Source organism: Heliconius melpomene, chromosome 17, assembly GCF_056956725.1.
Source record: "Heliconius melpomene rosina isolate 202511_hmr_F chromosome 17, ASM5695672v1, whole genome shotgun sequence".
Lineage (NCBI taxonomy): Eukaryota > Metazoa > Arthropoda > Insecta > Lepidoptera > Nymphalidae > Heliconius > Heliconius melpomene.
In genome coordinates, this window is record NC_140405.1 from 2,919,855 (window position 1) to 2,936,313 (window position 16,459).

A 16,459-nucleotide genomic window follows, 5' to 3' on the forward strand; every position below is an offset into this window, starting at 1 on the left:
CAAAAAAATTATGTTAAAAACTTTATTTATGAAAGATATTTCACATCTGGTCCTTTATCATAAACATCAACATAATGAATAAAAATGTAATAAAATGGAATATCTTGGTTGTTTACATAACACATGTACCATTCAATCTTACAAATATACAAGTTCATAAAATAATTCTTATTTTGGCTTATGGCATGTTTTTTAAACATCATAAATTTATAAAAATGCTTAATTTGTATATCACTTAAAGCAAATATAATATAATAATAGATTTAAAACAATCGTTTTTCATATGAAAATAAGCCATGCACATTTCCTTCAAGCTGTGCAGAATAAGTTCTCTTCATGAATCTCAGCTCCCCAGAGTAGCTCATTTCACGCAATTTAGTTACGGATCGAGCACCAATATCTTGGCAACTATGCTGTGTTCCTGTTTGAAGATAGGGAAGGAATCTGAGAACAGAACCTTTGTCTACTATACTTCCACTCACACCCTGTGCCACTCTATGTTTGTCAGTTTCCTTATGGAAATATCTACTCATTGCAGATCCTTTACCATCCTTGTTTTCCATTGCTTCTAAGCTGCCCATACCTCTGTACTTTTTCAACCTTACTCCATCTGAGAAGAAGTACTCACCAGGTGCCTCTGAGGTCCCAGCAAGAAGTGAACCCATCATGACACTCGAAGCCCCCAAAGCAAGGGATTTTACAATATGACCAACTGACTGGATTCCACCATCAGCAATAACAGGTATGTTGAACTGGCGTGCATATGAGGAAACTTGGTATACAGCTGTAGCCTGAGGGCATCCACAAGCCATTACCTCTTGAGTTATACAAATCGAACCACTGCCCATTCCTACTCGCAAAGCATCAGCTCCAGCCTCAATCAGGTTTTTGGCTTGCATTCTGGTAACAACATTGCCACCAATAACTTGAATATCTGGATAAGTCTTTTTAATATATTTTATCATTTCTATCTGATAAGTTGAATTACCCTGAGAGGAATCTAAAACAATAACATCCACACCATTGCTCACAAGAAGCTTAAGGCGCTCTTTATCTGCATCTCTTGTACCAATAGCAGCACCTACCAGCAACTGTTTGTTTGAATCTTTTGAGGCATTGGGATAACTACGAGCTTTTTTTAAATCTGTTCTTGCAATTAAGGCCACAAGCTCGCCTGCACCATTGACAATAGGTAATTTTCCTTTCTTACTCTTTTCAAGGATATAGTTAGCATCTTGTAAAGTAACACCAGATTGTGCAGTGATCATTTCGTCAATAGGGGTCATAACTTCTTTCAAGCTAAGATGTGGGTCACCTTCCCTAAAGTCAATGTCTCTAGACGTCACAATACCAATCAAACGCCCTCCGAGTTTGCCATTCTCAGTGATAGGATAACCTGTAAATCCATTTTTCTTTTTAGCTTCTATAACATCTGCTACAGTATTTTTGGGGCCCATGCAAACGGGATCACGAATAAAACCGTGTTTGTACTTTTTTACCTTGTGGACTTCATTTGCTTGATATTCAGCAGTGCAATTATGGTGGATAATACCAATACCTCCGCATAAAGCCATAGCAATAGCCATATCAGCTTCGGTCACGGTGTCCATAGGTGTCGACACTAGAGGTGCTTTTAGGTTGATTTTCTTGGTGAGAGGTGATGTCAAGTCGACCTCCTCCGCGGTAAAATCAATGTATCCAGGAAGAAGGAGGAAATCATTGTAGGTTAGTCCTTCACTGTTGGCAAAAATTTCTTTTGCCGAGAGTCCATCCCGTAAGTCACCTTCTGCGTTTGACATGATTATTTTGTAAGTACTAACACGTGCAAAAAAATATGTTGTTATGCACAAGTTTATTACAGTGTTCGATTTGTTTAGATTAGAACAATGCTTTCTGAATAATAGTAACTATTCAAAAAGTTTCTTGAAGGAGTTATTTCACTTTAATACTTTTAAATACACGTGGTGCGAGTAATTTTGTTGAATATTTTGAGGAAGAATTATAATAGAAATATTTTGTATAATTATGAACTACGCTTCAATAGTACGTTTGTTAAATATTTTTTATAAATTTTATATAATTATATTCATTTATAAATTTTAACGTAGTGACTAGCGAGGACTCGACCAAGCCGGCGTCTTTAAAATGAAGTCGTAAGTCTCGCACTTACTGCTCGAACAATAAAATGTCAAAGTGACGAAAACAGACACACACCTCGTCGCGCAAGCGCTACTTGTGATTTTTTTTCCCGTGGCCACAGATTAAAAATTAATTATCTTGACATTTCAGTGTTACTATTGAATAAAATAATTTAAATATAACATTTTTTAATTACAAAGGTGCACAATATTTAAAACCTGAAAACTTAATAAATATTAAATATGTTTTTGTAAGTATTTCTCTTTTATTTTATAATATATTCATAACTATTAAAATGTATTTGTTATTGTTTATTGTTTTAATGTATTGTCTTATGACAACATTATTTCTCTTTTTTTTTTGTGATTTCAAAATTGTGATAAAAAAGTTCACATTTCAAATTTGTTTTTATGAAGTATATTATTTTACTTTTAAGTAATTTTAAAAACAATATATTAATATATCTGGTCATGTCTAGTTAATGTAAATTTAATAAATCAATCTATTGTTTCTGTATAAATAATTATTTTCATTAGCAAAAAAAAGTTTCTAACTTAACAAACTATTTAATAATTTATTTGTTCGATATAAACTTTTAAATTATAATAAAATATACTTTTTAATTTCTATAAAGTTCATGAGCTTACAAGTAAAATGTATTTAATAGTAACATACTAAAATTTGTATGCATAATATGGAACAATACTTCAATCGACAATTATGCTTAAGCGATATTTGTATATTATACTTATATAATTATCGATAAATAGATTAAAAGGTAATAGCATGTATATTTTACATTTGTTCCACACATTTTCCGTTAACCTTGACGAAGCCCGTTGCACAAAGATCCCCGACGAATGCTGCTCTATCTACTAATGTCATGTTAGGGTTACTTGAGTTTGCCCCTGCAGGTTTAGCTGGTCTTTCCGGTTTCTGTGTCGAAGATATGTTAGATATAGGGTGCTGAGGTTCCTTTGGAGATTGTGGTGTGACATTTTTCAGTTTTATAGGAATTATGTCAATATATTTAACTTGAACTGGCTGGATTGTACTATTATTATTACCATTTTGCGACTTGCTCGAGTTTAGTTGGTCGCTCTTATTTTTTATTATATTTGACACATTTTGCACGGAATCTATGAGTTTGTTCTCAGCGTTAGTTTCTGCATTTGCGATTTCACCTTCATCTTTAATATTCGAAAATATTTTACCATCATTTAGTAAAGTATTCGTTGTATTTGGCAAGGTTGTAATCGAATTTAACAATTTAATATTTTCTCCGTCCAAACTTTCTGATGTCACAACCAAAGTTTCCGTCCGCATCACTTGCGAAACAATGATGTTATAACTCACTATAGTTTCACTGAATGTAAAAAAAGTAAGGAACATGATCCACCATGGACCCGCCATGATTTCTTATCTAGGTACACTCTAGTTTTACTGAATATCTAAACAATACTGATCGAATGTAATTCTGCAATATATTGAAAGCTCTGCAAACGTGTTAGTAATAAAATGTAAACGCGTAACAGCAGATGTCTTTATCGCATGTAACTATTATTTTTTGCACTTACAATTACAACCAAGATGCCAGTCGTATATTTGTAATGACATCGTGAGAATCACAAAGTGGGAAATCCTGCGGTCTGCGGTGACGAAACCGAATTTTATATAGTTGACCTTGTAAATAGATCATTTGAACTTTACATTTATTGCTAATGTTTGCTGCAAATATTATCATATGTGGTAGGAATATTATTATAGCATTTACTATTTGTAAGTACATACGAGCACGTAATATAACGTAGCTTTTGTATATTCAATTATAATAATATTGACTACTGAGTTTTAAGTATTATGAATATAAGATTACTAATTGATACTTAATTTAAATTTTTAAGCGTTGCTCCGAATCAACCTTCCTCTTTTTCCTTCATAAATTTATTCAAAAATACAAGATTCTTAGTTTTTTTTAGATAAGTAGTAGAAATTATACTACGTTACTTTTCATTTACAAATAACATTTTTAAAGCAATACTTATATCACACAATTTATTAAAATATTATATGTTAACAACAAAATAAAATAAGATCACACACTAACTATATATTATAAAAAAAACATACAAAATGTGTATTTTCCACTTATTATTGTATAAGTAATTATTATGTTTACCATATAAGTAAAACAAGTTTTGAGATAAAATATAAATTCACTGATAGGTATATAATATTAATTATTCTAGTTTTTGATTCTTATATCTAGCTCAAAATCCTCGTCCTGATCAACAGGTTTCTTATCGGTTTCACGTTTTGGAGCAGAATTAGTCGTATCGTCTTTATCTTCGGGATTTAGAGGAATGAATAGAGGAACATCGTCCTTTGGTTTCTGAGTTGAGCTGGGCTTGCTTGTCGGGAACCCAGTACTAGGATTTACAAACTCAACTGTACTTGTTTCGTAACCTGTAGGTTTGAAATTATTATTTGTATTATAGTTATTCTGGTTTCCTGGAATGCTATTAGGTATATCATTATTGAACTGATTAGGTCCAGGTGGTCCATTATTAAAGTTATTCCCGTAGTTTGGTCGAGGGTTGTGTCCAAAATTATTATAGTCTTCACGATTATTATTTAGTTCATTATTAAGTTGTGGGGGGTAATAAGGTCTGTCATAACCAGGATTTCCGTAATTATTTGGCGGATATCTGTTTGGTTTATTGTATGGGTTTTGATAATGATTTTGACCCTGATTACCGTTATAGTTGCCATTGTTTTCAAATGGCCGATCATAAGCATTAGGACGGGGGCGAATAAAGTCCTGGTTGCCATAATTTCCATTTACGCCATAATCAGGTCTTCCAGGTCCATTTTGATTTGGTCTGTATTCATTGAACCCAGGCCCATATTGGCCTTTGTTATTACCATGGGGCCGATGGTGGTGGTGGTGGTGATTCTGCTCCTTTTCCACTACTACAACGATAGTTTGTTCAGGTTTCTCTTGAGGTCCAATGTGTGGTTGGTTTTCGTACTGCGGTGGTTGGTCTACATTCTTATTCACATCAAATTTCCCATCTACGTTCAAATGAAATCCTTGTGAGATGTGATCTATGACACCACCAGCTACTCCATGGATTATGGAATGCGTGCCTGATAGTATATCACTAAGAATAGGAACGTGTCCATTGCACTTTAATATAGTAAGAAATAAAATTAATAATTGTAATTTAGTTTCCATTGTACACGCGACGTAAATTAAATCGCGACGGCCAGCGGCGTGGAGGACGATCCGGTCAACTGACACGGCTTGTCTCTGACGAAGTATAGTTTTATATATTTGAAAACCTGTTATATTCTTGCTACTTTATTTAGATACCTATATACATAGGTGTATTTAGAGATATTTTCCTCGGGGGGACTGGGCTTTCCTATTCAAACAGTTTTTTTTGTTAAAGGTTTTCTTAAAATTTTTCAGGCTTAATTTTTTGTTAATAAATTCGGAGATAGACTATTTTAGGGTGCACAGGGACCACCCGCCCTTCCATATTACTATTTATGCCCTTGCCTAAAATACTCTGAGTGATGAGGATGCAAAGTATAATTATTAGATTTTAGTATTCAGATTCAATTAGTTTTTAAACAAAGAAAATCACAAAGTCATTTACTATGAGGATGAATATACATTTATTATTTAATGAAAAATAACATTTTATGTTATAAGTATGTAGTCTAAGTAGGAAGAAATAAATAATTACAATCGATTACCAATCCAATTACATCCTTTAATATCCGCTCATTTAAAAGACGCGTTATATCAAATTTGATTCGGAAACGATGTTTGTAAAGATTGTAAAGAAGAATTGAACTTAAACTCTTGTTAACAGAAATAGACATTTCTTAAATGCGCTATTATTGATTGATTCATAAATGTAAATAAAAACAATAACTATTAATTAAATAAATTATGTATGTTTTTTTTATTAAAAATGTACACATGATTACTACATTGTTTATCATTTTCATTCTTTACTGTGGTAGTCATATGGGAGTCGAAGTTTCTTCTTCACCACGTTGAGTATGTATGTAGGCAACTACTCTGTGTATGTGACTTTGATAAATCATTTAGATACTGATAGTTCTGAGAAACAGATAAAGGTAAGGTTATTTCTGGTTTCGAAAGTTGATTTTGAAACGGCCAGGAGGCCCACAGATTAATATCGTTGATTTTGCTAATTTATAATAAGTATGTTTTGAAGTCGTTGGCTGAGGAGGTCAAATCAAGTAGAATCAAGTATTTTTGAATCTCGAATAAACACGTCCAAGTTCTCTTGCTTGTCATAAATATTAAGTTTTTGAACACATGTGTATTTGCCTTCAGTAAGTAAAAATTTTAAACATTAAGTTTTGGTAAATTTATATCTACTATTTGCTTTAACTTATTTCAAAATAATCAATCCACATTCCTCTTTTCATATAATATACATATGAAATAGATAAATTAAGTATATGAAGGTACATACATAACTATCAACTAAATTATTTTAAACAAAGCAATATAAATATAAAAATAATAACATTAGAACTGATCTTCTCGGACATCAATATCGTAGTCGTAGTCGTCATCATTTCCTGTTTTCTTTGTAGTTTGCAGATGTGGAAGAGCACTTGTGACTTCTATCTCTAGCCCTCCAGGATTGGTAAAAGGTTTTTGAGCCGGTGCACTCGTTTTTATACTTAAGGGTGGCCTTTCCGTGTGAACAGCATGAGTAGGTAAAATGGACAATGGCGCTGGCCCATTCGGCTTCACCCTTTGAACAGGACGGATATATGTTATATGTATTCTGCTAGGAATTTGATAATTAGGGCGGCGATTATTTAAAATCCTTATACGATGTAGTCTGTCTCCAAATCTTGTTTCGACGTTAGCGTTCAGTCTGTTCTTCGCTAGTTCCAAGTTCGGCGAGTCTATAACACCATTTCGAGTTAAAAATATGACGTTATTTGCATTCGGAGATGCAGGGACAGACTGTGTAAACACCAATGGACTCATTTGAGAGACACCACATTGCACTAGTAAACAAAGGAGGCCCGGTATTAAAATTTTCAAAGTTTTGAGTAACATTCTGATATTCAACAATTTTCGTGTGTCACTTTATTGAAAATTGTAAAAACACTAACATTAGTTTATATTAATGATGTCTTTAAATATCTATTAACAATCTATTTAACGTTTATCTAAGTTGATAATAATATTTTTTATAATAGGTTATATAGTATGAAAAGTTTCCTACTATAACTTATTGTAGCTGTTGTCACGTGACAGCAGGTACCTAAATGAAAAAAGGAGGTGCTAGGAAATTAACAAAAATATGCCGATTGCGCGGGTAGGTGTTATTTTACTGTCTTTTATCTTTATATTAATAAAAAGAACAATAAATAAACTAAGAGGGCAATTTAATTATACTTTTTTCTAATGGAGTAATTAAAATGAAATTAAAAAAGAATACAATTAAAGCGTTCTATGAAAAATTATTTGCATTAAGATGAGAGGACCTAAGTAAGTCTATTTCTGTGAGGATTAAAATGTACTGAATTACTATAAGATAGTTCTTTAATTATAACTGAAACTGATAGAATAGTGAACTGCAAATATTAAGCAGAAAATTTAATGAACACGTTTTATAAACTTTTTTGTAACAGAGTTAAGCATAAAAACTTAAAAAACTATCGTTTTCTTTTAAATAAATTTAAATAAAAGATGAACAAAGAACTTGTTATCATCTTAGGTCGAAAAGGTTTTTGTTTCTCCAAATACTTATATAATTGTTTGACTAAGTACAGATTGTAGAGAAATCCATATAAAGTCATTTGAGTTTCAAAGATGATTTTATTCCAAAAGATTTACTTTGTAAGTAAATATTTTGATATTAGTACTTACCTAAATAGTACTTACCTAAACATTTACGTACAACAGGTTTACTTATTAAATGAAACGTGTTTTAAGAAACAAAAAAAACTATGTAATACAGTTTAAATATTTTATTTATTTTAACAATATTTTACTATTTGTCATGCCACTGCTATTTATTATGAAAAATATCATTCACCTATTTCACCGTCACGGATATCAATATCGAAATTATCATACGAACTATCTTCTTTGCTATTAGAAGGACTCACAGGAAGGTTGGAGAAATCATGTGCTGCGGTTTGCTCTTCAGGGTCCAAATGGCTTTGATTCATGAAAGGATATGACTCTGTTGTAATACTCGCCACACTAATTTCGCCTACCGTACTTCCCAATGTCGATATCGTTCCCACAGTCGTTACTACGGTAGATCTTTCTGTTACCGTTACCGTAGGAGTAAATGCTGTTGTTATCGTTATTGTTGGATTGGCGAGAGTCGACTTTTCTGTTACCATTTCTATAATAGTCGCCAGCGTAGATTCTTCTGTTGGCAATGTAGTCGACGTCGTTAAAATATCATTAGGTTCCTCAACATTATGAGACTTTTCTACTTCTGGACTGTAAAATATTTGCTCTGTAGTTGTACTTATTACTTGTTCTGTTACAGGTTCTTTTGTTTGTATAGAATTTATGAGATGGGTAGATATCGCTTCTGTTGTAACTGGTTCTACGACATGCAATTCACTTACTTCCTTGTGTGGAATACTTGTTTTGTGATGTTGTCTATTATTATTTTGTGGGCCCCAATTCTTATGCTTATTTAACATCTCCATACGATGTTTTAAATGTTTCTCTTTCATGGCGTTGATATGAGCTTTTAATTCTTCCATTCGTTCAGTCAAATTTAATCTTCCCCTTTCATCGTGCTTAGTTCCAGAAGGATTATGATGGCTACTGGCATGCGCGTAAGCAAAAGCAGTTACTTCTGATATAACGGTTTTAATCAATAGAGAAAATAGTATTATAGAAACAAATAGCTTTACACTCATTTTTTAAAATACCGTCTTCTTTTGTAGATCACTAAGCATATACTAAATTTTAAATTATATTTCTAATTAATTATCACTTATTACGTAATTAATTAGTTTAATGACGGTCGATAAGACATTTAGTTTCGTTTTCTCTGTATTCACAGTTAAAAGAAAAAGGGGAACAACATAAAGATAGATAAAATACCTTTATGAGGAAAAAATTTACATTTAAAAGCTTAAAGCGTTGGTTTTTTACCCATTAGGATTTCCAATTCGTTAGCACTATTCAAAAGTTGAATGATGCGGATATCAGCTTATATTTTATTACTTATAATATCGGTTCGTTAAGATAGAATTGTATCTATAATTCAAAACAAAATTTATTTTAGATTTATGACATGGAGACAAGGTCAATGACATTATTATTGTCCATAGTGTACCTAATTGTTACCAGTTCATAATTTTAATTCATATAGGTACTTACTTATATTATAATTTTAAGGAATTAAATAATGTATAATGTTATTTCCTAGTGCTTATATTTTTTTATAAGCCATGCTATATTAAAAAAACCTTTTTAATGACGGTTGTTGATAATAAAAATGGAATAATCAAAAATGTTACGTGAACGGCACTACTAAGTTGCATTAATAACTATTAATTTAGTAATTTATATTTTAGTTTAATATTTCTTAGAATAATAGTTGGAGTATAATTAAATGTTTATCGGGCTTATTAATCTGTGTATTAATTCTTATTTTATTTTAAGTAGGTAGAATTTTTTTTTATTATTCCAATAAAAATACATAATGATAATTTCATAATGTCGATTTAAAAACTGAGTTTATATAAGAAAGAAAAACGTGTGTATTAAGTATTTAATATTCATCCATATAACGAATATCATAAAGGATTTGTCGTACCATACTTATAATCAGGTAATATATTCAATGTCTCTCTCAGCCTCACGCTGTATCCCGCATGTAGCGGGGTAGGCAGAGGGCGCCTAGTGTAACCTAAGACACTCCGCTTTACACTTTCCGCTAAATTCTTGAGGTATTGCGGGTTGAGTGGCGGAGCTCAATGCCGTGGTTTGCTTCGACACCAAATATTAAATACTTAATTCATTTCCTCGAGTGCAAATCAAACCCACAACCTCACAGTCACACAAGGCAGGCAGAAATAACCTAGTCTTAAAACACTCATTTTTTGTATTCTTGCTCGAATTTGATACACTGTATAAAGTATCGTAGCCTCAACCATTTCGTTTACACTGTCCGACTACGCTATCTTATATTTTAAAAACATAAAATAAATATTTAAGCAGTTTAGTCTGGCTTTTGCGGGACGTCCCAATTTTTAGCTCGAAGTTTATATACCTACCGATGAGTACAGACAGTCCCGCTTTCCATGGGTTATCTTGTTTAATTATTTTAATCTTTTAATGAGTCACTTATAATTTCATAGAGATAATTAATAATATAATAATATACCTATTCGTAAGTCACCAATTTGAAGACTTAAGTTAAGTACTGTTCTACGTCTAGTGATATTTTTGTATTAAAAACTTTTTATATTGCTATTTATCACCATAAGAAACTTTATCCCTCTTTTGTCTTATTTTTACCAAAAAATCTCTTTTTTACTTTAAACATTTTTAAATCTCCCGGATATGAAATCTACCAATACAATCTATCAAATTATGTTTATGTAAATATTTCCCTTAATAGCTTCAAAATAATATTTATAACCGACATATAATATAGGTTATTATAAACATCCGGTTTTCGATGGTATATGGGTATATTGAACGTATTTATTATAATGATGACTAATAATATATAAGTAAAGTTACAAGCACCTAACGTAAACAATTATTTCGACGTCATAATATTCACGTCGACATAGGTAGGTACTATAATAACCAAGGCTATTGTTGTTTATAATTAACTTAGGTTTAATCGTCTTACCCTTGAATTCTAAGCAAAGGCATCTTTAATTAATTGTTTCTGGTAAAACTGTTTAAACGATCTATATATATAGTTTTATCGTCTTTTGGTTGACGTTATTTTATTGAATTCAAATTCGCTGAATAATTTAAACAACTTCTGAGAAAAATATCTTTTTAAAAATGTATTTTAATTTATTTATGGCTTAAAATCTGTGACGATTAAATCAAGAATTTGCATACTATTACTTTTTTCACTAACCTTTAAAAAAAAATTAGGTATATAGTTTGATGTAAATAGCAGTTCATTTATTTAATATAAATTTTTTATGCAAGAAATACCATTTAAAGGCCAATGCCTTCTGTCAATGTCAATCATTGCATTCTAAATGTTAATGAATCTTTAAAAAGGCGGGAATTTCAAAGTTAAAAATATTCTGGCCTTGGAGCGAACGCCGTTGCTGTTAATTTTTTGTTGCTTAATATTCAAATTCAAAGAATGGTTTACTTAACATTATGTATAAAATTCTTCAACAGTGCACAAAAAGAACATGTAATGTAGTACAAAAAGTATATGAAGTTCCAGTTTCAAATATTTCAAAAAAAAAAGGTCCCATTTATAAATAATAGTAATATGCATTTTCAATAAATCTTTCATTTAAATATTCTCTTCAATCTATTTTATATTCAACTTCAGCTATGCTTTAGATATTTCTGTAGCAATTTTGTAATAGTCATTAATTAAATTAGATTTTTAAGTATTGAAACTACTAACTAACACCCAATGTTAATAATGTATCTCCTATCTCCAGTTAACGTCAATCTTGTATTGTCCGACATGTCTATCCAATCACTAACCTGCATGCCATCTTCCATCTCTGTCTATTTCAATCTATAGTTGCAATTTATGGATTAGGATTGATTATTAACATTGGGCGTAAGTAAACAACAAATATATAACATTAAGGGATGAAATTAAAGAACAAAAAGTTGATCAATTTTATATTTAAAAATAATTGGAGATCTAATAATTATCCAGCTGACAAATACACTGATAGGTATATCGAGATTAAACAAATTGACAAAATCTAAGTGAGATTAAAGTTTACTATATAAATACATAACGAATCTTTCTTTTGTTAAAAACATTGTAAGCTACATTCCCCAGATTTTTTAAATGACAGTAAAATGGAGACGCTTAAAATACATTTAAAAATCAATTATGGAAACTTAATTATCCTTTAAATAAAATTATGGATGTGTTTTTAATAAACTATTCATCGTTATATGCGTTACTTGTAATCTTGTAAATGATATATTTGGTTAATTTCGAATGAATGTAATAATAACAATACAAATTGAATAAAAAACATTAAATAAATTGCTATAAGTACTTACTTTCTTATTATTAGTAAGGCACATATTAACTTTGGTAATAATATTACATTTATATTAGTGATTTATATTTTAACTGTATTTAAAACTAGGTAGTTAACTAGATTTTTTTTTAAATAAATAACTATTTAATATATTTTTTATTTAATAGGTATTTTATACTGATAGTTTATATAGACAGGTATATTGATACGGTTTTGTTATAATATTATTATTTTACTTTATTTCAATGTTACTATGAACAGTAAAAGCGGCATCAAAGTAAATTTTTACTATAAAATCTTTCGAATCCTCAGAATGAAAGTGACCCTCCTTAAAAAGTTGCAATATGAATATATTACGTTATTTTTCACGAAAAGTATTATTTATAGCAGAATATGCGCATGCAGAAAGACAGGTCTAGTATTAAGATACTCCTATGCACCATCCAATTTTCCAGACATTCATATTGAGCGGTGGAATTCATCACCGCGTTTTGTCTTGATACCAAAGCGAAAATATAAAAATAAAAAAATTTCTTTGAGTGCATATCAAACTCACAACCGCTGCCTTAATTCAGACGTATTCAGACAGAGTTGTCACATTCATTCTAAGGCTACGATTTTTGTAATACTAATTATATTTTACAATAATATCGACATACATGTAAATATATAATATTGTTTTTTATAAAATAAATTATTTTGTAGGCAGTTAAAGTAGTTGATATAAGAATTTTATTGTTATACGAAAATACATATAGGTACATCATTAAAATAATTGTAAGATTAATTGTGAATTTTTTTTTGCAAAATGGATAATAGTGTTGCAGAAAAAAATAATTATATTTTTAGAGAAAGTATTCTTATGTATTGAAAAAAGGAAATAAAAATATATCTGCAAAAATGTGATATTAATAATAGTAAAATTAGTGCCCTATCAAAATAATTGCTGTTTCTAAGATATAGTGTATATAATTTATTATACTTGATTAAAATAACATTTATTTAACTTAATATTCTCATAAATTTTTGGTTAAATATGTTGGCTAAATATAAAATTTTAGTTTTTATATACATTATTTCGATGTTAGTTCTCTTATTTGTTAAATAAAGAATGACTTTTTGATAACAAATATAGCACCTTCTTAATTCTTACTCCATGTACGTGTTATAAATGAGAATTTTTATAAATATTTGCTTTACAAGAAATAAATTGGTTTAAAATTTATCTGATAATAAATTTAATAATTACCTTTACTTCTTTTTTTAGATATTAAGTAAATAAAATAGAAAAGAATCGAGTCTTATCAATGTCAGTATTTTGTTTCTATAATAATCGAAAAAAAATACATTTTTGTGAAAATCTCATTTATATCACGTGTAAAGTATATAATATATAATAAAATTACAATATCTAAGAACATTGCAAACTTATGACATTATAATATAAATTCGGTCTTGGATTCTACACTACTCACTAGATTTTAAAATTCTAAAACAGCTTAAGACTGATGAACACACAGACAACAGTTTATTTTTAACATTATATATAATTTAATATACTACTGGGACTGTTTTTTAAATAATTGATTCAATAAATAACACAAAAAGGATAAATAAATAAAGTCATTGAGATTTTACAATTTACTATTATCAAAATGTTTTGATAATATAATTTTATGTTGATAACATAATATGTACATAAAAATAAATAATTTAAAAACATACAAAGTTGCATTTAAAACAATGTTTAATTAGGCTTAAATTTAAATAAATATAGATATTATAACGGATTGTGTTTATAACTAATATGTTAATCGTCATTGATAAAATTTTAATATATTAAAAGTTTTTCGCAACTGCAGGAAATAAAAATACGAAGATTGATTCGATCGTCGCTGAGGGAGAAACATATATATTATCATTATTAACAAAATTAATAAAAATATATAAAAATGTAGCCACATAATTTTATATGCAATTTTATACTAGCAGGTACCACAAATAATAAACATTTGTTATTTTTTATATACTAACATTATCACTAATTGTCGATATAGGTATTTTCTCCTCTTTCTCCCTATTAGAATGTAAGGGACACGGGGGACGTTTCACACTCCTTTTAGAATGTTGTCTTTTGGCGATCTTTGGGGTTCTTTGCGGATGTCTATTAACCACTTTCGTTAAATCACCGGCTGAAGCTGATTTATCAAAAACCTTGCACTTATTGGGGGGTGCAGGTTTAGGCCGGGGTCAGTCAATCACGTGTTTTATCTTCACGTATAGCACGCAGGAGAAGAAGAAGCCGAAAATCGGTATGACTGACATACCGACGCCGACTGCGGCTAATATTATTAAATTGTCTCGAATGTGGTTTGTGAATTGACGCATGCAGCCCTGAAATTTATAAATTAACATTAAATTTATATTTTTTTAAATTCACATTCTATCCCGCATATAGCAAAAGAGGCACAGTAACCCTAGTGTCAAGTCACTTGGCTCTCTCTCATTGCATATTGAGTAGTGGAACTCAATGCCGTGCTTTGTCTCATAAATGAGTCAAGACTTTTTATCTCGATATCGCATGCAATTTTTAAGCTGAAATTCTAACAAATATTCAGGTCTATGGCCCCTGAAAAACACATGTTTGTAAGTCCACACAATGAGGAATGGTAATAGGTGTGAAATAATGCTTCAAAGTTCGTTACAGTAAAGTTTTTACGTATACAAATACACTAGTTTTTGTTTCATTAAAAATAACCAAGTAGTTATGATTTTACAGGCATTTGAAGTTTGCAAAAATTTCAAATGCCGCTAACAGTCCCGCGGCCGGCGGTGACGTCACAGGTCTGGCAAAACTCACTAGTCGCCAACGGTGATAGGAGATCTCGCGCAGTACTTTGTTTGTTTGTTACTCGCTGTTAATACAATTAATTAAAATGGATGAAGGACTCGAAAAAGGTCAATCGGATAACCTACCTGTAATAGATGGATTTATGGTTGCCGATTATTTATCGGAAAATAGTGATTTCGTCGCCGCAGAAGTGCGGGAGTAAAAATGCGAAGATAAGTTTTGTTGTCTAACTAGTAATATTATGTCAATTTGGGTTATAGATAATAACTATCTTACGTTATTTTATTTGAAATTGTTTATTTAAAACTGTAATGTAACCTAACCTAACTAGTTCCATATTGTAGGTAACGCTATTTGCGTTAAAAGTACCAAATTTTTTATTCAAGTTCAAAGTAGTAAGATTGTTTTATAAGTGAAAATAATATAATAATAATATAACTAAATTCATGCTGTAAGTTGAGCATGCACAATTTTTTTTAATGTAGATTTTTAATGTTTTTATATATGTATATCTGAATAATATTTTTATTGTGATTATTGAAGATCGGCAAGAGAGAGTTATGGTCATGATGCTATTGCGTACGTATAAGTAAAAAGAGTAGGTTATGTATGTATTGCCAAATTTAGATTACAGCAGAACACCGAGCACGTATTAAACTATATTATTGCAGCTTAGAATGCAATGAAAAAAAGCAATAAGTTTATACGTAATCTGCGAAGATTGTGCCGCCAGCAGAGGTGATTTTAAACATACCATGGCATTTATAATGGGCTACATCGTCGAAGCGACGAGTCTTCAACAACTGCAACCGAGTCTTCTTTTTCTTGGCATTAATCCCGGCGTATGTTGCCAGAGTCTGCCTTCCTGCCTAACCTACTCCACTTTACACGATCTGTAACGTCCTGAGTGGTTCGACCATTGGCACTCATGTCCTGCATCACGACATCCAAACACCGCATTCTTGGGCGTTCGGAGGTCTAGCTCCAGGTACAGGACAGACATAGCAAGGAATTTGCATCCGACATAGGTCCTACGCCGGCGCGCAACGTTGCCATACCATCTTAGGCCACGCTCTTTGAGCTTATCCGCTACGTCATGGACCCCAAAACTACCTCGAATGCGTCAGACCGCAGCATCTTCATTTCCGTGACGTGAAGCTCCTCAGCGTGCCGAGATAGTGCTGGCCAACATTCGCTGCTGTA

General features: G+C 30.9%; 4 protein-coding genes across 9 annotated transcripts in view; all 4 read right to left on the minus strand.

Annotated features, from left to right (window-relative positions):
* Positions 1 to 8: 8 nt before the first annotated feature.
* Positions 9 to 2,678, minus strand: ras (Inosine-5'-monophosphate dehydrogenase ras). The gene has a single exon (XM_085200285.1). It carries the CDS (start codon positions 1,797 to 1,799, stop codon positions 264 to 266), a length of 1,536 nt encoding a protein of 511 aa, XP_085056411.1. The 5' UTR covers positions 1,800 to 2,678; the 3' UTR covers positions 9 to 263.
* On the minus strand, positions 2,648 to 3,696 carry LOC146529838 (uncharacterized). The gene has a single exon (XM_085200287.1). It carries the CDS (start codon positions 3,550 to 3,552, stop codon positions 2,935 to 2,937), a length of 618 nt encoding a protein of 205 aa, XP_085056413.1. The 5' UTR covers positions 3,553 to 3,696; the 3' UTR covers positions 2,648 to 2,934.
* Positions 3,697 to 4,229: 533 nt separating this feature from the next.
* Positions 4,230 to 5,461, minus strand: LOC146529839 (uncharacterized). Its single transcript, XM_085200286.1, has one exon. It carries the CDS (start codon positions 5,375 to 5,377, stop codon positions 4,385 to 4,387), a length of 993 nt encoding a protein of 330 aa, XP_085056412.1. The 5' UTR covers positions 5,378 to 5,461; the 3' UTR covers positions 4,230 to 4,384.
* Positions 5,462 to 12,014: 6,553 nt separating this feature from the next.
* Positions 12,015 to 16,459, minus strand: part of LOC146529840 (CD151 antigen-like) — a 154,316-nt gene continuing 149,871 nt past the window's right edge. For all 6 annotated transcript variants that reach the window (XM_085200299.1, XM_085200296.1, XM_085200298.1 and 3 more), the window contains one exon: positions 12,015 to 14,799. In XM_085200299.1, the coding sequence (XP_085056425.1) occupies positions 14,656 to 14,799 (144 nt within the window). In that variant the 3' untranslated portion in view covers positions 12,015 to 14,655. The remainder of the gene's footprint in view (positions 14,800 to 16,459) is intronic.